The sequence below is a fragment of the Pyrgilauda ruficollis genome, unplaced genomic scaffold, assembly GCF_017590135.1.
Source record: "Pyrgilauda ruficollis isolate IOZ18807 unplaced genomic scaffold, ASM1759013v1 scaffold467, whole genome shotgun sequence".
Lineage (NCBI taxonomy): Eukaryota > Metazoa > Chordata > Aves > Passeriformes > Passeridae > Pyrgilauda > Pyrgilauda ruficollis.
Window position 1 is genome coordinate 20,801 of NW_024526233.1, and position 9,703 is coordinate 30,503.

At 59.2% G+C, this 9,703-nt stretch overlaps 1 protein-coding gene across 1 annotated transcript; it reads left to right on the plus strand.

Annotated features, from left to right (window-relative positions):
* Positions 1 to 254: 254 nt before the first annotated feature.
* LOC121359723 (V-set and immunoglobulin domain-containing protein 2-like) lies at positions 255 to 1,996 on the plus strand. Its single transcript, XM_041478868.1, has 4 exons — positions 255 to 285; positions 959 to 1,261; positions 1,341 to 1,427; positions 1,838 to 1,996. The coding sequence occupies exons 1-4, from the start codon at positions 255 to 257 to the stop codon at positions 1,912 to 1,914; spliced, it is 498 nt and encodes a 165-aa protein (XP_041334802.1). The 3' UTR covers positions 1,915 to 1,996.
* The last annotated feature ends 7,707 nt before the right edge of the window (positions 1,997 to 9,703 follow it).

The window sequence follows — 9,703 nt, forward strand, 5'->3', positions numbered from 1 at the left end:
CCTCTCCTTCCCTGAGCTCTTCCCTCTGCCAGTGCTGGAGGGTTTCCCCGAGCCCATTGAGGGGTCCCCCCTGACTTTCAGCTGCCTCAGCACCCCCAGCCCCCTGTGGCCCTGAGCCCCCCTCCTGCACATGTTCTACCGGGATGGGCAGGTGGTGGGGGGCCCGTAGGGGTCCCCACAGCTGCTGGTGCCTGCTATGGGAGTCTCCCACTCGAGGAATTACAGCTGCCAGGTGCACTCTAAGGGGGGTCCATATGGAAGAGCAGCGCCCGGCTCCACATCACGGTGCGCAGTGAGTGCGGGGATGGCCATGGGGAGCCCCCAGAGACCCCTCGGGTCCCCTGCCTGGGTATGTGCATGTCCCCCAGACTTCTTTCTTGTGTCCTTCTACCACTCCCCTTGTCCCCTCACCCCTCCACGGTGTGACCTCATCCCCAACATCCCCATTTCACTCATCGCCCCCGTCCCTATCCTCCTGCCTGCCAGCTGCCAGCTCCTCCCTGTGGCCTCAGCCCTGTCTGTGTCCCCACAGTGCCCGTGGCCAATGCCACCATCACCCTCAGTCCCCTGGCAGACCAGGTGCATGCAGGTGCAGGTGAGCCCGTGACCCTGCGCTGCTTGGTGCAGGTGGGCTCAGACCCTGTCACCTTCACCTGGCTGCACAATGGGCAGGAGGTGGCCCGAGGTCCCCTCCTGGAACTTGGGGACATCAGTGTGGGACATTCGGGCACCTACCAGTGCGTGGCCACCAACCAGCTGGGACAGGACTGCCTGGGTATGTGCATGTCCCCCAGACTTCTTTCTTGTGTCCTTCTACCACTCCCCTTGTCCCCTCACCCCTCCACGGTGTGACCTCATCCCCAACATCCCCATTTCACTCATCGCCCCCGTCCCTATCCTCCTGCCTGCCAGCTGCCAGCTCCTCCCTGTGGCCTCAGCCCTGTCTGTGTCCCCACAGTGCCCGTGGCCAATGCCACCATCACCCTCAGTCCCCTGGCACACCAGGTGCATGCAGGTGACCCCGTGACCCTGCGCTGCTTGGTGCAGGTGGGCTCAGACCCTGTCACCTTCACCTGGCTGCACAATGGGCAGGAGGTGGCCCGAGGTCCCCTCCTGGAACTTGGGGACATCAGTGTGGGACATTCGGGCACCTACCAGTGCGTGGCCACCAACCAGCTGGGACAGGATGGGCACCGCGTGTTCCGGGCACTCAGCCCAGAGCTGGCCCTGGAGGTGACACCTGGCTCACTCTGGGTCACAGGTGGGTCATATGGGGTCATCGGGGTATTCAGGACCCCCGGGGCTCATGGTGACCCCGGTGTGTCCCCCTCTGTTCCCAGCAGTGGCTGTGAATGTTGGCAGGACCCTCCTGTTCCTTCTCCTGCTCCTGGCTGTCATCGGGGGCTGTCACTGGTGGCACCGCTGGGGTGGGTAACAGTGGGGGGCAAGGGGGGTCCTGGAGTGAGGGGAAGCACCCAGAGTGGGGGCAGAGATCAGGGATACAGTGTGGGGTTGTAATCAGGGCTGCAGTGGGGATTTGGGGTGGTTGAATCTGATGAGGTCCCAGGTACGTTCAGGGGTCCCGGGGTCCCCACGGTCACCCCCTCCCCTTTTCTTTGCAGCTGCCAGGGAGCCCCAGGACAGGTGAGAGGGAGTCTCAGGCCAGGACTCCCCTTTCCCCCTCCCCAGACACCCTCCAGACCCCCCCTTATTCCCACAGGACTCCCCTGGAGGAGGGGGCAGTGCTGGACCCCCACATTGTGGGCACCGAGTGGGCAGGGGGTGAGTGGGGGTGGGGACAAAGACACTTTACCCACGGGTGTCACCCCCCACTCAGGTCCCCACAACCGGTGTCACTCTCAGGACACCCACAGTTGTACCCTGGCCCTGCCCCACCTCGGGATCCACAAGTGACCAATGCAGAGCTGTCGGGACCCTACGAGGGACAGCGGGACCCCTGTGACTACGATGACGTGCTGTGACACTGGGGGGCACTGGCAGCACTGAGGGGCATCGATTCCCCTCCGGGGTCCCTTTCTTCTTCTTCACAGCACCCCACGGGGCTCATCCTTTCCCCTCCCAGTGCCAGGGGTGGCACAAGACGTTTTTTCCAAAATGCAGCTTTTTGGTTAAAGTGTGTGAGAAACAAGCCTCACTTGTTAAAATTTGTAAATGTTTAATAAGGGATAAAAGGGACAGTAAACAGGGTGCTAGGTGCTTGGCATCTGCCAGAGGCACATGGTTAACTACAACAATTGTTCTTACATACCTTTTCATTGTATTGGTTAAATACCTACTCAGGAGGGTTATACATATCCGAACATTCTTTCCAGTTTACATGTTGTGGGAATCCTTTTGCTTGGTTTGACCCTTGATACACTTTCATGAATTACAAGCCGTATTGCAAATAAAATTCATGTGTTTTATGTCTTCACAGGGCCCTCCTGTTATGTGCTCTGACATTCCTTGATAACTGAAGGGCCAGTGGTAAAATTCTCTTTGCAGTCTTTCTTTTGATGTTTATTTACTTGCTTCTTTTCAATGTTATCTTATCATACATGTTATGTTCACTCAATTATCCAATCACAAATAAAAGGATAAGATCCTCCAGCAGCACATTAAATCAACATTAGTAACTTCACAAAATTATCTGAGTTATTCTCACCATTGTCACTTAGTTACACAAATAAAGGCATTAGCTACTTCTGCAACAGTTAATGTTATAATACACAGCACATATGCTCCATCTTGATATTTTGGGAGAGCCTAATCTATACTATATTTACCACACTAAAATATATATTCTACACAGGGGTTAGGGTAAAAAGGCTGACAAACTGAGGTGTATCTAAAACAGATAAAAGAGATTACAAATGGTATTGTATCAAAATAATTTGCAAAAATCAATATAATAGTGAAAGCGAATGACTACACAGTTATTCATAAGAGGGGGAGGGTGTATTGCAGGGTTTGTTTATCCTGCTCTGATTTTGTCAGCAATAAATTCAATTCATATCTCGAATTTCAAGGTAGTTTCACCCATGGCAGGATTTGATGAATGATCTCTGGTCCTTGTCTCAACCCAAGAAACTTTTGTTCAATTTTCTCTCCCCATCCAGGTGCAGAGGGCAGTGAGAGAGCGGCTGTGGTGAGTGTGGGGCACCCGGCCACTGTCCATCCATGGCATGGCAGGGAGGAGGAGGAGGGTCCAGGTCAGGTTCCTGAGCAGATTGTTGTGGGATTTGCAGTTGTTTTGTGGTTTTCTCAGTCCCTTAGGCAAAGGGACAAATGATCAATTGCTGCATTTCCAGACGGGTTCCCTCACAGCTGCCGCTGCCCTGCTCTGAAAACCATCAAAGGCCCTGACAGAGCCACTGCTTGGGCTCCCTTTGGGTTTTGTGCTTCCTGCAGGGCTGAGCAAACCACAGGCAGGCCTTTTTTCCCACAGAATTCTCACCTCTGCAGCAGCTCTGAAGCTGCCAGAATCAAAGTCAAGCCACCTGGGGGGACCCTCAGATCCTGGCTGCCACCTGGGGCTGGCCAGAGCAGGGCTGGCCAATGGCCATCCCTGTGCAGTGGGGCTGGGCCATGGCTGGGCCCCACCTTGGATAGCCACTGGCTTCAAGGATCAGGAGTTTGAGGGCTCCTTCCTGCCCAGGGCTCCGTTTCCCAGCTGCTCTTTCTGGCTCAAATCCTGCAGGGGAGGTGCAAGAATGGAGAAGTGTGGACCCCCTGGGTCCTCCATCCTCTAGGACAGGACCCGCTTGTCCAGCATGTCTCCCCCCTGGGACAGGATCCCCCCAGTACAGGACCCCCCTGGATGTGCCCCCCAGGACAGAACTTGCCCTCGTGTGACAGCACAAAAAACCTCTTCCTTCTTGTCCAGGAAAAAGAAAGTGTTGAGGGGGCACAGCCTGACACCCCCATTCCCCACAGCCTCCCCAGCCCTCCTTGCAATTCCCACATCCCATTTTCCCCCTCCCCTGGGTCCCCTCAACCTGTTCCCTGCTCACCTGCTCCCCAGGATCATCAAGGCACAAACAGGGGGGTTGTGAAATTGAGGGGAAAAATGATGGAAATGAAAATAAAGAGTGGAAAAAGCCCCTGGGAGATGACGGGGCACAGACTCAGAGCACCTCGGAATCTGTCTGGGGTGACCCCCAGGCCAACAGCACCTTGTGGGGGCTGTGCTGGGCCCTGGGTCACCCCAAAATCTCAGTCACCCAGGGAAGGAGCTGTGACCCCTGTGCCCACCCAGACACTGCCCATCCCTGGGACCCCCATTCATCTGGAAATCAAATCATGGGAACCTCATTCCTTATGTCCCACCTTGCCTGGGACCCCCATCCCAGTACTGACATTGTACAGGATGTCCATGGCCCAGGACTCCATTCCCAAGGAACCCTCTTCTACATTCCATCCCCTACAACCCTCCTTCCTCCAGGACCTTGATTCCCCCATAGCCCCAGCATCCCCATCCCGTAACCCCATATCACTTTAGCCATCATTCCCCTGGGACTTCCATCCCTGAGTCCCCCCAGCCCTGGGGACCCCCATTACCAGTGACTCCCCCTCCTCAGGACCCCCATTCCCAGAGACACCATTCCTGGGACCCCCCATTCCCGTGGACACCCATCCCTACCTCCACAAAACGCACTGAACCCCCACCCATGGCAACTCCATGTCCCACGTGTGCCACCCAGCCTTGTCCTTAGGCTGCCCCCACCCTGCCCACAGCCTGCCCCTGGCTTGTGGCCACCCTGCCCACACCAGGTGCCGCCTCCACATGAGGGCAAGACCTGACCTCGCTTCCTTCCCCTTTGGCCAAAGAGTCACCACCCAGGGGATGGCCACCCCTGCCAGCGAGTGACAGCCAGTGCTCATGGCTGGGGACACCGGGATGGCCAGGAAGGTGGCACTGCTCCTGCAAGGTGAGTGCCCTGGGCACGGGCCTGACACCCCTGGGATGGGGATGGGGAAGGGAGGGGGCACAGGGGGCTGCAGGGTCCATTGAGGTCCCCATGGCCAGCAGAGCCAGTCCATGTTACCCACAGTGGACCTTGGTGGGACTGTGACTGATGTAGGATGACTTTGGGGATGGGGATGTGGGGGCAGGAATGTGGGAACTTGCTTGGCGATCCACACGGCCCGCCCGCTTTGCGGCCCCCCTCCCCCCGCCACCTCCGGGCAGGGGCGGTGGGCTCAGCCCTGATGCGGCGGCGGCTCCGGACGAGCGGCAGCAGTGGCTCCGAGCGGCCACGTGGCGACCACGTGGAGCAGCGGGCTGGCGGCATGGGCCGGGTGCGCTCCACGCGGCGGCGGCGGGACAGGGCGGCGGTGGGCTGGTGGCGGTGGGCTGGCATCAGCGGGCCAGGGCGGTGGGCTGATGGTGGCGGGCTGGCAGCGGTGGGCCGGGGCGGCGGCAGGATGGTGGTGGTGGGCCGGGGCCTCTGCGCGGTGGTGGAGGGGTCACCTGGGGCCGCAGCTGCGGCCCCGCATGGCCACCCCACGGTGCCGAGGGCGGTGGGGAAGCGGTGTTCTGCGGGGATCTGTGCTGTGCTGGCACAGTCCATTTTTGTCTCAGGGCTGTCAGTGCTCTTGCCAGGCGTTGGGCGCCATTTGTTGTTGTTCATTTTGCGGTGGGGGCACCCCGGGGAGTCCCCGGAGGGCCCCCTAGGCTGGGAGTTGGCTGGCAGCAGCAGGCAGGTAAGGAGACTCCACACGGCTTCTGAGGGTGCTGATTAGATGAAGGTTTATTTGGGGTCCCATCCCCAGGAACAGCATGGTTACTGAGGGAAAGGGGGGAATGGGGAAGGAGGGGAAGCCTAGGGGAGGGAAGGGGCAAGAGAGGGGAAAGGCTAAGAGAGAGGAAGGGCTAAGAGAGCCACTGATTTCACTAGCACAGCTTAAGAGGGGAATTGAAGTGGGCGCGGAATCACATTGGGCCAATGGGATGACAGATACAGGATGGTTCAGGGCAGGACCACAGGCTTAGGATATACCATATATTTTGGAGGGGTGAGACAGGGCATACCATTTAAACAAAATGGAATGCGACATGGGGGAACACCCCAAATCCCAAACACCCTAAATTTTACCCCATAAATGGGGAGACACCCCAAATCTCACCCCATAGATGGGTGAGGACCCCAAATCCCAGCACATAAATGGGTGAGTACCCCAGATCTCAGCCCGTAAATGCTCCGGAGGTAACCCCCAAACCCCAGGGATGTGCCCCCTCCCCAGCACAGCCCCTGCCCCCCCAAAAATCCCCAAAATCTGCCCCCACTCCTCCGCGTGACTCATGGCATGAAAGGCCTTTTCCTCCTTCTGCCCGGGAACAGAAAGTGAAAGGGGATTTGGGGGGGATGGGGGGGGAACAGCAGGACACCCCCATCCCCCACAGCCCCCCCAAACCCTCCCTGCACCCCAAAACCCCCCCCTTGATCATTGCTGCAAGAGACAAAAAACCCACAACCTTTCCCCCAAAATTTGATTTGTCCTTTGCTATGGTAAAAGTAAATGAAGGAAAAGGGAAAAGAGTAAAAATTAAAAAAAAAAAAAAAAAAAAAAAAAAAAAGGAAAAAAAAAAAAAGGGAAAAAGGGGAAAAAAGGGGGGGGGGGGAGGAGGAGGAGGAGGAGGGGAGGTTTGGGGACCCCCCAAAAAAAGGGGGGTTCGTGGGGCTCACCCTGAGGCGGACGTAGAGGCCGATGAGGATGAGGCTGTAGAGGAAGAGCATGGCATCCAGCACATAGCAGATTTCAGGCTCAGCCAGGGCCCCTGCGGGGTTTTGGGGCTATTTTAGGGGGTTTGGGGGTTTGGGGGGTTTTGAGGGATTTTGGAGTGCCCCCTGGCTCCATGTATCATCCCACAGGTGGCACCAATGGCGCTTTGGGTGGCATCAGAGCACCCCCCCCCCCCCCCCCCCCCCCCGGGCAGGGGGGCCCCCCACATGAGGTCTGGGGAGTTGGGGTTGGTCCTGGACCCCCCGGGTGCCCCCCCAGCCCAGGAGCACCCCGGGGGGACCCTGAGGCACCCCAAAAGTTAAGGGAGCGGGGAAGGGGCCGTGATGCATCACCAGGACTCCAAGTCCCTGTGACCTCAAATCCCTGCGACCCCAAATCCCCATGATCCTCAATCCCTGAGACCCCAAATCACTGCGACTCCAAATCCCTGCAACTTAAAATTCCTAGAACCCCAAATCCTCGCAATGTGAAATTCCCAGAACCCCAAATCCCTGGGACCCCAAATCCTCAGCACCCCAGATCCCTGCATGCCACCATCCCTGAGGCCCTCCACCCACTGGGACCCGCCCAATCCCTAAGAACCCCCAAAGTCATGAGAACCCCACTCCTGAGCCCTCCCACCTCTGGGACCCCCCCAATCCTTGGGACCACCCTCAGTTCCTAAAAACCTGAGCCCTACAAGCTCCTTCCCCAGCACCCCCATTTCCTGCCCTCCCTCGGGTCACACGGGGTTACCAGGGTGTTCAGGACCCCCAGTGTGTCCCCCTCTGTCCCCAGCAGTGGCTGTGAATGTCGTCAGGACCCTCCTGTTCCTGTTCCTGCTCCTGGCTGTCATCGGGGGCTGTCACTGGTGGCACTGTGTAGGTGGGTGACAATGGGGGGGATGGGGGTCCTGGAGTGAGGAGAAGCCCCCAGAGTGGGAGCAGAGATCGGCAGCACCCAGGGCCCCTGAGCTGAGGGAAACTGAACCCACAGTGACCTAGGCTGGTGGTCCTGGAGAATTGGGAGGAATTTGGAGGGTCTTGGTTGGGCTCCAGGGGCATCCCTGGTGGGCTTTGAGGAACACTGGGTGGCACTGGGAGCTCCTGGAGTTTGGGGAGCTCCTGGGGGGCCGTGCAGGGATGTTGGAGGATCTTCTTTGGAGTGCCCGAATGTCCCACATCGATGTCCCTGAGCTCCAGGAGAGGACCCCAGGCCACCTCCTGCCTGTTGTGCAGCCAGGTGAATGTAAGAGGGGCTGAGCCCACCTGCACCGAGCAGCGCAGGGTCACAGGGTCACCTGCACGCACCTGGTGTGACAGGGGACTGAGGGTGATGGTGGCATTGGCCACAGGCACTGAGGGGACAGAGGCAGGGCTGAAGCCAGGGGGAGGGGCTGGCACCCACAGGAGGGATAAAGGATCTGCATGGTGGCACCTGGAGACAGAGGGTCTCCTTCAGCAAGGAGAGTGACCCCACGGTGTTGGGGGTCATCATGGAGTGAGGGATGGGGACATGTGGTGGGTGAGGGATGAGGATGGGATGAGGGTGAGGTGAGGGTGGGATGAGGGATGCTGTGTCCAAAGGTGGTGGTAGCTGTCACCCTGTGGAGGGCAAGGAGTGTCGTAGGTGGGATGGCATGGGTCTGATGAGTCACAACAACAGGGCATCATCCCAGTCCGAAGGGTCTCACTGCCCTGGGAGGATCACGCTCAATAGGGTGAATGTGACCTGATGTGGACTGGGGGATGTGCCAGCTGGGATTAGGGATGCATGGCTTGGATGTCCTAGGTGGGGATACCTGGACCCAGACGGTCCCAGTCACCCTGGTCTGTGACACCCAGAGGCGAGGACTGTGACCTGGGCTGGGTTGGGGATGGTGTGGGGGGGTTGAGGTGGAATGGGAATATGTGGAATTGGGATGCTGTGGGTGGGATCACCCTCAGCTCCAGGATCCCGCTCACCCAGGACAGTGATGTTCAATGAGAGGCTCTTGACCACGCTGTTCCCATCACTGACCCGGCACTGGTAGCGGCCGCTGTCCTTGTCCCCAGTGTGATGCAGGTCCAGGCAGGGACTGATGCCCAGCAGTTCCTCTGAGCCCTCTCAGTGCCAGGAGAAGGACAGGGAACCTGTCCCTGCAGTCACCATGCAGCTCAGCACCAGGCGGTCCCCCAGTGCCACTCATCCCACAGGGGGCTGCACCGACAGGGACACCCACAAGGGTGGGACCCCTGCGGGAGAGAGGGACACCAGGGGACAGGGAGGGACCCGGGAGGTGTAAGGGAGGGGCAGAGGGACCCCAGTGAGGGAGAGGAGGCACAGAGATTGGGGGCGGCTTAGAAAGGGACTCCAAGGCAGGATGGGAGGTTCAGGGAGGGGACACCTGGAGAGAGAGAGAAGCGACACCAGGAAGGGTATGGGGACCCAGGGAGAGGATGGCGTGACTTGGGGAATGTGTGAAGACCTCAGGAAGGGGTGGGAGGGCCTAGGGAAGGGTGAGGGGACCCGGTAAAGGATGGGGTCCCCAGGCAGTGATGGGGGACCTGAGGAGGCTGTGGGGGCTCCCCATGCCCATCCCCGCACTCACTGCGCACCGTGACGCGGAGCCGGGCACTGCTCTTCCGCACGGCCCCCCCCTCGGAGCGCACCTCGCAGCTGTAATTCCCCAAGTGGGAGACCCCCACGGCGGGCACCAGAAGCTGCAGGGGCCCCTGTGGGCTCCCTACCACCTGCCCGTCCCGGTAGAACACGTACAGGAGGGGGGCTCGGGGCCACAGGGGGCTGGGGGTGCCGAGGCAGCTGAGAGTCAGGGGGGACTCCTCGGTGGGCTTGGGGGCCCCTCCAGCACTGGCACCGAGAAGAGCTCAGGAAAGCAGATGGGAGGGGGATTTGTGGGCCCGAGTCCCTGGAGAGGGCAGTGGGGGTATCGGGGTGGCAGCTGTGGGGTGCTCACCGTGCACTGTCACTGTCACCG

Bases quoted from the DNA above. Each gene is read 5' to 3' on its own strand.
- LOC121359723 (XM_041478868.1), top strand. From the start codon at position 255: ATGGAAGAGCAGCGCCCGGCTCCACATCACG. The intron at 1,262-1,340 runs GTGGGTCATATG...CTCTGTTCCCAG, and splicing joins TGGCTCACTCTGGGTCACAG to CAGTGGCTGTGAATGTTGGC. The intron at 1,428-1,837 runs GTGGGTAACAGT...CCCCCCACTCAG, and splicing joins TCACTGGTGGCACCGCTGGG to GTCCCCACAACCGGTGTCAC.